At 44.0% G+C, this 14,953-nt stretch overlaps 1 protein-coding gene across 8 annotated transcripts in view; it reads right to left on the bottom strand.

Annotated features, from left to right (window-relative positions):
* L3MBTL3 (L3MBTL histone methyl-lysine binding protein 3) overlaps window positions 1-14,953 on the bottom strand; it is a 153,301-nt gene that overhangs the window by 106,615 nt on the left and 31,733 nt on the right. For all 8 annotated transcript variants that reach the window (XM_045011477.1, XM_045011474.1, XM_045011475.1 and 5 more), the window contains 3 exons: window positions 7,455-7,614; window positions 6,259-6,397; window positions 3,309-3,393 (listed from right to left, as the gene is read on the bottom strand). In XM_045011477.1, coding sequence (XP_044867412.1) covers window positions 3,309-3,393; window positions 6,259-6,397; window positions 7,455-7,614 — 384 coding nt within the window. The remainder of the gene's footprint in view (window positions 1-3,308; window positions 3,394-6,258; window positions 6,398-7,454; window positions 7,615-14,953) is intronic.

The raw sequence follows: 14,953 nt of genomic DNA, 5'->3' as shown, positions 1-14,953 counted from the left end.
GACTGAATTGCTGACCTCTCAAACAAAGCAAAACAAACAAACAAAAAAAAGAGGTGTGTTTCAAATTTCTATTTTGTAACATACATGTATTTAATTTCTCAGAATTTACTACAGAAAATCTATTAAAAAGCTATTATTCTACTAATGGCCTTATTAATTACTAACTACTAGTTACAGACAAGACTAACTACTATTTACCCTGACAAGAATACAACAGTGAAGCAACACCGAAGTCGTTGCAAGCTCTGACTCACAGCCATGTGTGGTTAAAAAGGAAGTGGGGAGCGGGCCTACCCTTTATATCCTCAGTTGGAGGCACGAGGATGCTCAGGGTGCAAGTGCTGCCGAGTAGGTACCAATGACCAAAAGTCTCTGGCTTGAGGGTACTGGGAGCTTGTGCACCAACAGTGGACAAGATATATGTGGGCAATCACTCTAAGGGGAAGCAAGAAACTAACAGCATAGCAAAACCCAGGAACTTTGAGACAGATGCCTCACAAGCTGTGTCATATAATTGGCGCCTCACTTCTGACCTTTGCCTTCTTCATCCCTGCAGCATATATAGCTTGTCATTTTAGACTCTAAGCTCACTGGGGCAGGGACAGTTTGCGCAGTGCATAGCTCAATGCTGCCCTGATCCTGACTGGGCACTACCACATCAGAAATAACTAGCATCATCAATTATAGTCTAATTATTTTAACATTTATATAATTTAGATCTGCATCGTCTACATCTGTTCTGGGTTCCTCCTGAAGAAAACAAGTAATACCCCCAATTATGTGTAAGTGTTGGGAGTACAGAAACTGTTTGGGACTAATATAAACTCATTTTGTTCATTTGCTCATTTTGTGATTTAAGCCATATTTGAACTTGGATCTCTAGATGTGTTGTCTAACAATCACATAGATTAAAATTCTTGCTTCTGAATCTAAAATCATAACCTTTATTCAAAATCCTTTTGCTGAAACCACATTTCCATTAAATAAACTATAGAAACGTGCACAGATCATTCTGCTAGTGAACAGTAGCATTTCCATCAGCAAACTAGCGTTCCTTTATCATACCAATCACAGTCTCAGCTTTGGAACAAATGTCTGCATAAACACCACTTAAACTTCATCAGTAAATTACAGTTGTGTCAACGATGGCTCTTCTGCACTCCAGGTGCTTTTGTTGGTTTGCATGGCTCAGCTCCCTGGTGGGTAGCTGAGCTACTTTAGGCTTTCTCTTTGTTCGTGGCCAGGCAGCTGCTGCTAATGGAGGCTGATTCAGTAGGGGCTCACAGTCTATCACAAGAACTACCTTGAAGGGCCTTTTGCAAGTTTCTGGTGATGCATCACTGATATACAATAACTGCTGATTCTGATGATTTTCCTAAAAATATCTACCATATTAATGGACTGAAATGACTGCACTAATTTAAAAACATTTTTTGTGCTTGCTGCTTTGAGTGGAATACAACCCTTTGGACTGATTGTAGAAATTATTCATAAACATTTCCATACATGCATCTAAATTTCATGCACATACTTAGGCTTGGAAGGATTAGATTTTTATCAGTTAATGTCAGTAGACATCAATTTATCTGTATACCCACACAACAAAAAAAAGATATTTCAACTGAAAATCGAAATTTGTAGATAGGCAAAATAAGAAAAATGCTGTCTGAGAACTTATTAGTTTGATTTAAGGATATTTACTTTGCATATTTTGACATATGATGTTGACAATTTGTGTTTTAATGGTTATACGTTTATAACTTTTTGAATCTCACTGTCTACTGTCATTAAATAATTGTCTGACTGCATTATCTGATCCCCCCATAATTTTTCATAACTGTGAAAATTTAACTAAATAGAAAAAATGCTTAAAAATAATTATCCATCAAAATTATAAAAATTAAAAATCAAATTCTGCCAAGCCTAAACATATTGTAGTTATGCAATTACTCCCAGAAGACGCAAAAGTAAACCGTTACTTCTGCTAAATGCACATCCCTGTATGACTGTAAAAGTGAAAAGAGCAATCCTATTTATCCAGCAAATCAACAGGTCTGCTTCTCATTTACACTAAGGCCCCTTTACACCACTTAGGCAGCACGAAGGAGCCTTAAAATGCATTACATTGATGCCTACTACAAACACTTTCACACTGCCAAAGTCATGTAAAGAGGTCTTAGGTTATGTCTACATGGCAACGTAAGCCGCGCCTGAGCTCAGGCTCAAGCCTAGCTTCCCTTGCATCTATGCTGCAATTGCACTAGCCAAGGGCTTGGACCCAGGGTCCCAGGACTCTGAAGGGCTGGAGGGTCTGAGCTCGAGTTAAGCCAGGACCCTATTGCTTTGCAGCGTAGACACAGCTCTGCTTGACTCAGGTCCTGGGAGTCAAACAGAAGTATCTCACAATTCCATGGGACAACTTCCTTAATCCTCTCTATCCCAACAATCTGCAATCCACCCAGCTCAGGTCAGCGTTAACCCGTTCTCTTCTGATCACTGATTTGCGAGGACACTATCAGAAAGGCCTCTGGGTTTGCAATGGAGAGCGAACTGATCAAGATTTTTTCAAAGCAAGCTGCTTCCTAATAATGTCCAGGGCAGGCAGTGAAGTTTTCTCACAGTGCACCACAGTCCTAGGGCTAAAGGTAATAATTGGAGATATACCAATCTCCTAGAACTGGAAGGGACCTTGAAAGGTCATCGAGTCCAGCCCCCTGCCTTCACTAGCAGGACCAATTTTTGCCCCAGATCTCTAAGTGGCCTCCTCAAGAATTGAACTCACAACCCTGGGTTTAGCAGGCCAATGCTCAAACCACTGAGCTATCCCTCCCCCCTCTTTCACGGGGGAGCCTCTTTCACGGCCTCTTTCACGGGAGAGCTGGCGAACTCTGCGACATGGTTACTTTGAATCGAGTCTGTGCACTGCAGTGTGGATGTCAGAGCCCTAGGTTTGAGCACGGGTTAGAAACATAGGGCTAAAATACAACACAGACGTTCAAGCCCAGGGTGCTCTAACACGGATCAGCTGACTCAAGTCCCACTAAACCTGGGCTTACACTGCAGTGTAGACATACCCTTAGCGTAAAAGAGAATCGGGCTCCGAGTGTTAGTTACTTTCCTCAAAGTTACCTTTAATCCACTAAAAATATCATAATTGTTATAAAGAATTTAAATGGTAGAATTAGAGACTATAAATCCAGTGCTATAAAAATCAGTTCTCAATAGACAGTACATGATCTCCCCTTGCTGCATACATAAACAAATGACGCTTCTGAACCTCCCCCCCCCACACACATATTTCAACTTACGTTGCTTTAAAATGGCCATATCACCTTTTCTTTTTCTTCTGGCTCTCTGAGAGACTCTCAGTATCCTCCCTTCATGCTTCTCCTCCTAGATTACAAAATTTAGGAATTTAATAATTTTATTAGTTTTGTAGCCAATTCAAGCTAAAAGAAAATATCCATGGTTTTTACGTTTTTTTAAAAACAGTTATTGTTGTTGCTCTATAATATCAAACTTCAAGCTGTAAATTTCTAATGGTAAATAAAAAAATAAAATAAAGGAATAGTCCCAGCAAACACTCTAGGAGCAATGGACAATTCAAAGGACCTTCACACTCTGGATCTCAAACCCTTTAAAACCAACAGGAGTACTTGTGGCACCTTAGAGACTAACAAATTTATTTCAGCATAAGCTTTCGTGGGCTACAGCTCACTTCTTCGGATGCATAGCTCATCTCAATTGATTGGCCTCTTACAGTTGGTATGCATACTTCCACCTTTTCTTGTTCTCTGTATGTATAAATATCTTCTGTCTGTGTGTTCCATTCTATGCATCCGAAGAAGTGAGCTGTAGCCCACGAAAGTTTATGCTGAAATAAATTTGTTAGTCTCTAAGGTGCCACAAGTACTCCTGTTCTTTTTGCGGATACAGACTAACACGGCTGCTACTCTGAAACCTGTCTTTAAAACCAGTTATCATTGTCTGAGCTGTGGAGATTCCAGATCACAGACTCTTCAGAGGCTGATTGAGCTGGAGCCAGCTGGCATTTTCCACTGTTCTCACCTCTTCAAAAATAAAATAAAATAAAAGTTCTTCCTCTAACAATTTTAGCCTTGTCCATCTGTCCAACTACTTTTTCCCCTCCAAGTTCCTTATGAAATGTAAACTGACACAGCTCCTTTTTACACATTATTTGTGCATCAATAGTTTTGCTAACGCCCCACATAGTTCATGGATTCATTTGAGAGATTGCTGCAGTAGGAAGGCAATGAAGCCGCCTCTTAAGTTTTGCCCATAAGAATGTCATATGGACAATTGCATATTTCATTCCCATAATCCAAGCAGTTTCTGCCTCTGACTATTCCATAACTCCAAGTCTCTCCCTCTTCTATAACAAGGAATAAAGATTTTCTTGATTGTTGTTAGCAGAATGGTTGTAAGTAAGAAGAACTTTAACTCTAAAAGGGAAACAAAATTTACCTCCAAATCATAAACATATATTAACATAAATAAGACAGCATCAAATAGTAGACCACATGACATACTATGCTCATGACGGCTGTTCTACTACTTTATATTACATTTTATATAATTTTCATTTTTACTACGACAATAAATGCTCCAAACAATGTTTCATAATGCATAAGGTTAGATCAGTGACAGTTTCTGGCATGTACATCCAATGGACTTAAGAAAATACACATTTAAAGAGGTAGCTAGCTGGAGGTTTATAATCAGCTACAGCACATGTGGTACCCTGGGCAAAGGTAAAAATCACCCCCCCCCTCCGACACACACACCTTTTACATTCTGCTTCTTCTGTATCAGACATAAATAATTGTGTTGGTATCACAAAAAGATATGTCAAGCATAGAAAAAATGTTTCTCCTAAATGTCAGCAAATAATTATAAAGTAACAACTGTCACTATAAACCAGAGCCTGACAAATTTCTATTACAGAGCAGGCATAACCCTAGCAGGCATAATCCTAGCAGAGACCCATGTACTCTCCTGAAGGCCAGAAAACTGTGGGAGTTATTTTACTCATGCCTGCAAACATCAGCAACAGAGCATAGTAAGAACTGCACCACAACAATGCAGGTCGAGTATCTAGAAACCAAAGGCAGTATGAAAGCATAGCTAAAATAGGTCAAAGAATGAGACTACCAAAAAGATGGTGACATGATGCGAATTAAAAAAGTGACAAGGCAATCAAAGAAATGTGAAAAACTGCTATGCCTTTAAGCAAAAATACGTTCATTTTGAAGAGATCAAAATAGAGAGACTAGGTCAGCGAACTCTGTAAATTAACATACTGGTTATTTCTTTATCTACACTAAATACAATTTCACAAACTGTGGCTTTCAGCAGAACTTTTTTTAAATTATCTGGATCATTTCCTGGACACAATGAGCCAAATTCATCCCTGATATATTACATCATGGATGACTTTGGTCAAATTTCTAATCTTTTTCACCCAGGAATTGCTACAAGACTTGAATATCTGCATAATTTTCTATGGAGGTGCAGTTCATTGCTAGCCATAAGCCAGTACTCTAAGAAACAACCAAAAAACTGTTTGAGATTCACCTTCCCCATCTCATATAATGATGAAAATAAAAACTAGCCACAATTGGGTCAAAGAAAATCCTGTTAAATGAAAAGACAAACATCAGAGCAATATTCTTGCATAGTTTTTGCATTTAATAAAAAAAAAAATCAAGAAAATCAAAGTTATGTTTCCCATAATTGTAATATGATTCTCTTGCAAACAAGCTATTAACTTCCATGCATCAGTTTATGTGCAATGCAAGTAATGATTGTTGTAGAAACTGTATATTCTAATTTCCTTATTTTTCTATGCTTAATGTTCCAACAACAACACTGTCTTAAGCACCTTCCATTCATTTAATTTCCTTGTTTTGTTTCTTTCTAAAAAAGGGGGAAAGAGGGACAACAGAAAAGTGATAGCTCAGTTGCTAATTATGCATAGTTAAATTTATAACTGAGGAATCTATTATTCAACTGAAATTTTGGCTGTGTTGGATCTATGCACCCCAGAGTGCAATGCACTCTAGAAAGAACATAAAAATTGAAACATCAGAAACAGGTGCCCAGCTGAGATGTTGCATGTCCCACTATGATGCTATAAAAGTGCACACTGGTTAACCAAATTAGGCTAAATGCTCCCCTATGTAAGGCAAAACTCCTGCTGAAGCTATCTGCAGGATTGGGTTTATGAAGCATACTAACAGTTTCATCCTTCTCTTTCTTGTCTTCTCCATCTTCTTTGCACTCGTCTTTCAAAGGTAATTTTGTTTTTCTTTTCCTAGTCCCTTTAGAATCATCTTCCTCATTGCATTCCACACCATCTTTATCCTCCTTTGGTTCTCTGTCATGAGAAAAAAACAAAGTGACATAAGAACCTACAACAATTCAACTCTTGTTTCCATGAACTTAAGTGGAAGAATTAGGAAAAGGCAACTTCCCCTAATGATAGGGAATGATAAGAAAAGCCAAGTGTTTGTAGGTCCCTGGGTATCATTCAAAATATATTCTTAGAGCTACTACTGAAAATGACAGCTATCAAAAAAGTTAACAAAGAAGACATACAACTGTAATTGCAAAAGGAAAGCTGTCAGCCTACACTGAACAGATTCTGCATGTTTAAAACAATTTGTCTTTCCCGCCTGGCATCAAAACTCATAAAGAAGCAATTCTTTTGAAATGCCTAAGACTGCAGGTCAGTTTAAAGAAAGGAAAAAACTAGTAATTATTATGACTGACAAATCCAATTGGAATAAGCAGATATGTAACGGCATAAATTGTCAGTCAAGCAATCACAGACAGACAGCTTTGAAGCAATTACTTAACAATGAGGAAAAATGCTTTAGAACATAGATGTCAAATTGCCCTAGTGAAATGTACAATTCACTATGAGCATGAAATCAGAAATCTTCTTTTGTGATGTGATGAGCTGCGTTAGTGCAATGGAAAGAACTGAGGAACTGTCACAGGTTGGAGTTTGTCATACGTAATGTAGCTTTTGCACTGAAATATAATTAACTAACCACACCAACCATCTAATCACTGAGCATCCTAATTCTAGTGATTATGAAACATTGTGCGAGTCTGACACTGACTCATGCAGACTAGAGATGAGTTCTTCACTGTTTATGTTCAATAGTAAAAGACAGTATTTTCTGTGCAACTAACAAAGTCTTCAACACTTGCATTACACAAGACTCGAGCTCTCATATTCTACTGATATTTGGGACAAAATTGTAAGTAGATATGAATAACTGAGAATTAAAAGTCAGAAAATTCAGAGATTGGGTTGCCTCTTTCTCACCCCACCTGACCCCACTACTGTTTTATCCCAATACTCTCTCTCATCAACCTGCGTTTATGTCATATTCCTTGAGTGTATGCTTTATAATAGCACCTACTTGTTTCTGATGTGATGTGCACATTTCTGGCTGCAAAATTTTCCTTCAGGAACAAACTCTTCTGTGGTACCATCGTGGTAACAGTTTTCACAGAAAATAAGCCCATCCACTTTTGTAGCTTCCTTCAACTTCAGGGGAATCCCAGTCTTTTCTGAAAAGGCTGCATAGTGAAAGGAAAAGAGTAATTTCTCCAAGCTACAGTACAAAAAGTAAGAAATTTCAAACCATACAACAGACCTTGCCAAGCAAAGGGAAGGTTCTACTTATGTCACTACCATTAGCTGTAGAACCAATGGCTAGCACTCATGATGGGTCACTGTTCCTCACTCCAAAGGGCTGGCTTTCAAAAGTAACACAGGTTTTAGCATTCAACGAAAGATAAATGACCATTAACCTTATACTTCCGTTATCAATGGAATAGAGAGGTGCGGCAAAGCTGCCGTCCCAGCACACCCACTCCTCACTGGCTGCAGCAACTTATGCCTCAGTTCCACCCCACCCACCCCCCTTCTTTTGGCCTACTCTGGCCATAGGGGTGTCCCGGCCTTCCAGCCAGACCCACTCCCTTTTGGGGCCAGAGACACCTTTATCAAAGTCCAATAAAAATGTATACAAACCAAACCTTCCTCCTGCTGGGCTCTGCGGGCAGTCACCTCAGCGCAACAGTACCTCTGTTGTTGCTCCCTAGTTCAATCAATCCCCCAATGCAGGGGCTGCCACATTCCTCCCCTTACTCAGGATACAGCTTGTTAGGGCTCTGTCTGAGACAGGCTCCCAGCTCGTCTTTGGAGAAACCTATCTGGGCTTTTTCCCTTTCTCCCTCTCAGGCACATCCCACCTCCTTTCCTCCATGTCCTCTCTCCACAAACGGGCTCCCCCAGCTGCACTTTATTTCTAATTAGGCCTGGCCCACCCACCCACCAAGTGCACCAAGGCTAGATAATTGGCCTTTCACAACCTGGGTAGGGCAACCCCCCCTCACAAGAGAACATTAACATAATGACACATGCCAACATTTAGTTGATCTTTTTTAGTGTGAATTTAATGCTGCTGAAAGATGTTGCATTAGCTGCACTGAAGACTGAGGTCCTTTATCCAAGGATCAGGTACAGCCTAGGCAGAAGCTGTGCAGACTTTCCCATGCCGCCCTGCCAGTGTGCCTCATTCCTGACCTAGTGGGACTACTGCCAACTGTGAAAAGGAAATTTGGTGAAGTTTTCTTTTAACAAACACACACTCATTTCTGTAACTAAAATCCTAGGCTATAAGGTATTAATCTATTACAGCCTTTTTCCTCCAAAAGATTGTATGTAACTACTCCTGTAGTCTACGAGAGAAAAAATACACATTTTCCCTCTTATCACTCTGGATTAGGACAACTACATTTTCCAACATTAGATTCAGGTATTCAGCCATCTATAAGCCTAGGCACCAAATGTCTAGGCTCGGAGTGGACATGGCAGCCTACACTTATGGGTAAGATGAAGCTTCAAAAAGAACTGAGGGGAACTTCTTAATAATAGAAACCTATCTAATGGAAACTAAAAATGACTTATTTGTAACCCATTTACTTCTTTTAAAAGACAAATTCCAAGTCAAAGACAAACAATTCCTTCTGCTTGAACATCGAACACTCCTTTAAAGGGCAATCAAATGAACCCCTGGATCTAGATATCTCTTCATCTCTCCTGGGATGGTGTGCTGCAATACGCAGCTCAATGTTATCAGTGGTTAAGTGACATCTCTTCCCCCAGTCATGCAGGTCTAAATGGGCAGTGGAGGTAAGCATATCTTTATACTGCAACAAACTAATCTGGTATAATGTAAGACATACATCCTCATTACAAATGTATGGTTAATACAATACAAAGCACTGAACATATTTGATTTGACTAGCAAGAATTTGTTTTAGGTTAACCATATTGCAGGGCACGATGGTGTACATTTGATATTACAAAACTGTGATCACACAGCTGTGAGAGGGTACAGAATCTACTTCACAACATATGGCATAGTGTTTATACTATGATGATAAGTCTCTCACCTCCACATCACAGATATGAACTTTCTACAAGTCAATACGGATTGAAAATTGTTACCAATTTGCTTCATAACTTATGGTTAAGGCTGCGTGTCTGTCACGGAGGTCACGGATTCCATGACTTTCCATGACCTTCATGACCTTCTGCAGCAGCTGGTGCAGATGGCTCTGGGGCTGCCCGAGCAGATCAGGCAGCCCTTGGGCCAGCAGCACCAGCCGCTACTGGGGAAGTTTGGATGTGGGAGGGGGCTCAGAGCTGGGACAAGGGGTTGGGCTGCGGGGCAGCGCTTACCGGGGGAAGAGGGGCTCCCCAGAAGCAGATGGCACGTCCCTGTAGCTCCTAGATGGAGGGGCCAGGAGGCTCTGCCCCCAGACACAGGCGTCGCCTCTGCGGCGTCCATTGGCTGCGGCTCCCGGCTAACGGTAGCTGCAGAGCCGGAGTTCATGGCGGGGGCAGCACACAAAGCCCTCTGGTCTTCCCTCCCCCTAATTGCTGCAGGGATACACGGAGCCAGGTAGGGAACCTGCCAGCCCCGCCAACCCTTCCGCCCAGCACCAAGAGGGGTCCCAGGCCACCGCCCGCCTCCAGAACACTTGTGGTTCTCCAAGGCACAAGTTTTAGTTAGGAGTATATAGTAAAAGTCATGGACAGATCATGGGCCATGAATTTTTGTTTTTGCCCATGACCTGTCCATTACTTTTACTAAAAATACCTGTGACTAAAACGTAGCCTTATTTATGGTACATGAACAGATGCTCTCAATTCAGTTTCTTATAGACACTGAAGAGATATCCATCAAACAAAATCGCATCAGTAACAAGGGCTAATAGCAATAATAGTAGTTGGCAGCCTCAGGAGAGAGGTCAAGGACAAAACAGGTTGAAAAGATGGTTATCTACCTCTCATAACTGTTGTTCTTCGAGATGTGTTGCTCATGTCCATTCCAATTAAATGTGTGCGTGCCACGTGCATGGCAACCTGAAGGTTTTCCCCCAGCAGTATTCATTGGGCCGGTTCAGGCGCCCACTGGAGTCATGCCTCCCCGGTGCCGAATATAGGGCCCTGCCTACTCGCTGCCACCTCAGTTCCTTCTTGCCCATTTGCTCCAACAGCAGGGTTGGCGGCCGGGTATTGGAATGGACATGAGCAACACATCTCGAAGAACAACAGTTATAAGAGGTAGGTAACCATCTTTTTTCTTCGAGTGATTGCTCATGTCAATTCCAAGTAGGTAATTACCAAGCCTAAATTTGGAGGTGGGGTCTGAGCTCAAAGGTTCGCTGAATGTAGCACTGCTGTGCAAAAGGCTGCATCATCTCTAGCCTGCTGGGTAATGGTGTCATGAGAGGTAAAGGTGTGGACTGAGGACTACGTCATAGCTCTGCACATTTCCTGGGTCAGAACCTGGGCCAGGAAGGCCGCTGACGAAGCCTGTGCCCTCGTGGAGTGCGCTGGAGTGGAGAGGCAGGTATTTTCGCCAGATCGTAGCATGCCCACATACAGGAAGTAATCTATGTCAAGATTCTTTGGGAGGAGACAGGAAGCCCTTTCATTCTGTCTGCTACTGCAACAAATAGCTTAACAGACTTTCAGAATGGTTTTGTCTGTTCGATATAGAAGGTTAATGCCTGGCGAACGTCCAATGAATGAAGTTTTTGCTCCCTGCTGCTTGCATGCAGCTCATGGTAGAAAACTGGAAGAAAGATATCCTGGTTAACATGAAACTTGGGGATAACTTTAGGGAGAAAGGCCGGATGTAGCCTAAGCTGAACCTTTTCCTTAGAGAAAACAGTGTAAAGAGGCTCAGATGTTAGAGCCTTGAGCTCAGACACCCTCCTGGCAGAAGTTATCGCTACCAAGAATGTCACTTTATATGAGAGGTAAAGCAGAGTACATGTTGCAAGCAGTTCAAAGGGTGGCCCCATTAGCCTGGAAAGGACCAGGTTAAGTTCCCAGGCAAGGACCAGCCGTTGTATGTGAGGATATGGTCTGTTGACACCTTTAAGAAAATGACCAACTATTGGATTGGCAAAGACCGACAGGCCCTCCACGCCTGGATGGAAGGCAGAAATGGCAGCCAAGTGGATTTTTACTTATGACAGAAAGCCCTTGCCGCTTTAAGTGGAGGAGATAGTCCAATATCATGGGTATTGACGAGAGCGTTGGGAGATATTGCAAAGACCAAATTGTGACTCTCTTCCATTTGGCTAGGTAGGTAGCCCTAGTGGACAGTTTCCTACTGCCAAGGAGGACTCCCCTGACTGGACCCAAACAAGCCAGCTCCATTGGGTTTAGCCATGGAACTTCCATGCCGTGAGGTGAAGAGATTAGACATTTGGGTACTGCAGGCGGCTGTGATCCTGAGTTATCAAGTCTGGGAGAAGCGGTAAGGTGATTGGGTTTTCCATGGACATTTCCTGGAGAGATGTGTACCAGTGCTGACGGGACCAGACTGGAGCTATCAATATCACTGAGGCTTCGTCCCTTTGAACCTTGAGCAGTACCTTGTGAACGAGAGTACAGGAGGTGTCCCCTCCAGGGAAGGAGGAACATGTCCGTGATGGAGCCCGGGCTGTGATTCAGGAAGGAGCAGAACTGTAGGCACATCCTGTCGTGTCGCATAGCGAACAAGTCTATCTGGGGAAATCCCCACCATTGGAAGATGGTATTTGCGACATACGGGTGGATGGACCATTTGTGGCAGTGAAAGGACCTGCTGAAATAGTCTACCAACTTGTTCTGAACTCTGAGGAGATAAGACGCTTCCAGGTGTATTGAGTGAGCTATGCTAAAGTTCCACAGTTTGAGGGCTTGCTGGCACAAGGGAGAAGAGCATGCTCTCCCCCATCTGTTTATATAAAACATCACTGTTGTACTGTCTGCATGACAGATACATATCTCCCCTCCAAGTGAACTTGGAACATCTGGCATGCCAAATGGACTGCCTTCAGCTCTCTGACGCTGATATGAAGTAAGAGATCCAACTGGGACTAGAGGGCCTGAGGTCCCTCAGGTGCGCTCCCCAACCCCTCGCTGACACATCCATCACCAGCAAAAGGGATGGCTGGGGCCTGGCGAGGGGAACACCAACACACATCACTTGTGGATGGAGCCACCATAGGAGAGACTCGAGAACCAGCCAGGGGAGAATGACAATCTTGTCTAGACCATCCCAAATTGGTTGGTACACTGAGGCTAGCCATGCCTGAAGAGGCCGAAGTCTCAGTATGGCGTGCAGTACTACAAAGGTACAAGCGGCCATGTGGCCAAGTTGCTTTAGGCAATTCCTTGCTGTGGTGGTAGGGAACTGCCTGAGACCTAGTATGTCGCCGCACAGGGTCTGGAAACGTGACTCTGGGAGGCACGCCTTTGCCTATGTTGAGTCCAACACCGCCCCTATCTGCTGAACAGGGATAGGGTTGACTTCTGTACATTCAATAAAAGGCCCAGGTCTTCTAAAGTTGCTCTTATGAGGCTCACATGCGCCTCCACTTCTGGCAGAAGCTCTATAAATTTTCCCACTTATTTGCCGCCACTACAGCTAGGGAGCCCAGCGTGGGGATTGGGGGAAAAAAAGGTTCCAACCCCTTAAAGGGAATGAAACACTTCCGTTTGGTCTTCTTCACTGTCAGTGGTAAGGAGGTGGGGGTTTGCCACAACGTCTTAGTGGTCTCTTGAATAGTCTTTATGAGTGGCAGGGCAATCCGAGAGAGACCAGAGGGGGCTAAGATATCCACCATAGGATCCGATATCTCTGCGACCTCCTCAACCTGGATCCCCAGGTTCTGGGCCACTCTGCTCAGTAGCTGCTGGAGTACCCAATTATCATGGAAGTTCCCGCCACCATCTCTTCTGGTGAGAACAAGGACGAGGCCCTAACTAGGACTGGGTCTTGATCTCTGCCCTCAGCATCGAAGGGGTCACATGGTGCCGGGTCTTCCCGCGCTGTGACTAATGCGGCATGGGGCAGCTGGTCCTGCACCGAGGGAAGTGTGGGAGGCACGTGAGATACCGAGGCCACCAATGCAGAGCTCCTGGAATAGGACCCCAGCTTTGGTGGAATACACGGGGTCCAGAAAGGCGACTGGGTCGGAGCCTGCCTTTGCCCAGGTTAAAGCACCTGGTGGAATTGCTGCATTTCCTTGTCTGACGTAGAGTGTCTACATGACCCGTGTTGGCTTTGCTTAGATCTGCAGGACTCCACCTCTGACTCAGAGGACTCGCTGAAGGAGAACCACGGGAGAGCAGTGCCCACCGGTGCTGGAGAGCGGTGCTGGGAACTTGAGGACCAATGCAGCTCCTCTACCTGTCCACTAGCAGAAAGGACCGGTGCTGAGGGGATGGTGATCCACATGGTACCATGGCTGGCTTGCCCCGGGATAGCACCAAAGGTCTCATGGGTGCCGCTGAAGCAAAGCTCGGTGCCCTGTCTCGCCTAGGCGGAGAAGGTAGTAACGTGAAGGCATTGAGCTCTCTGGCCACCTCAAAAAAGTGTCTGGCATGGATGGTAACTCCAGCGCTTGCTCACGACCTTCCCGGAGAGGGGAGTCTTGGGGACCTGGATTCGACTGGTCCCTTGGTGGAACAGGAGTCGACGGAGCCTGACTAGGTGGTGCCATGCTTACATGGCCCAACGCGGGTCTCAGCTTCCTTCCGTGCCGGTCTGGGCGTGGACGAATGCCCTCTGTCAGGTCTCTTCTTTTTTGTGGGGTACCGTAGACTGGGAACGGTGCCGCCCACTGCCCTGCACGGAGAACTCTGTCAGTGCCAAGGGTCTCTATCTGAGTCCTTCCTCGGGGCCGAAACCTTTTGCGATGACTGGGCACTACGCACTGATGCCAAGATGCTCGGCATCGTCTTGGCTGACCTGGGTCCAAGTGGGGATGGCAGCCTCCATAAGGAGAATCTTCAGTCACTGATCCCTCTCCTTTTGGGTTCTGGGGCAAAATCCTCTGCAGATTTTGCAACATTCCTTTTAGGACTTTATCCCCCAGGCACTTTAGGCAAGAAGTCTGGGGGTCACTCCTGGGCATAGGTTTGCCACACACTGCGCAGGGTTTAAACCCCGGGGACCGAGGCATGCCCCAGTATGGGGGGAAGGGGAACGGGGGGGGGTACCCCCAAACAATATCCTATAGAAATCTATACACTAACTGCTAACTATTATCTAACTATTTACAGGAAAAGTCTGAAGACTGCAAAGAAAGAGATGCTTGTCGAAGCAAGAGAGAACAAGTGTTCCGGCTAACCATCACAGGCGGTAAAAAGGAACTGAGGTGGCAGCGGGTCAGCAGGGCCCTATATTTGGCACCATGGAGGCACTCCTCCAGGGGCACGACTCCAGGGGGCTCCTGAACTGACCCAATGGGTATTGTTAGGGGAAAAACCTTTCGGTTGCCGTGCACACACCACATGCACACTTAATTGGAATTGACATATGCAATCACTTTAAGAACT

This window comes from Mauremys mutica, chromosome 3 (genome assembly GCF_020497125.1).
Source record: "Mauremys mutica isolate MM-2020 ecotype Southern chromosome 3, ASM2049712v1, whole genome shotgun sequence".
In the NCBI taxonomy this organism is placed as follows: domain Eukaryota; kingdom Metazoa; phylum Chordata; order Testudines; family Geoemydidae; genus Mauremys; species Mauremys mutica.
This window is presented reverse-complemented; position numbering and strand designations above follow the sequence as displayed.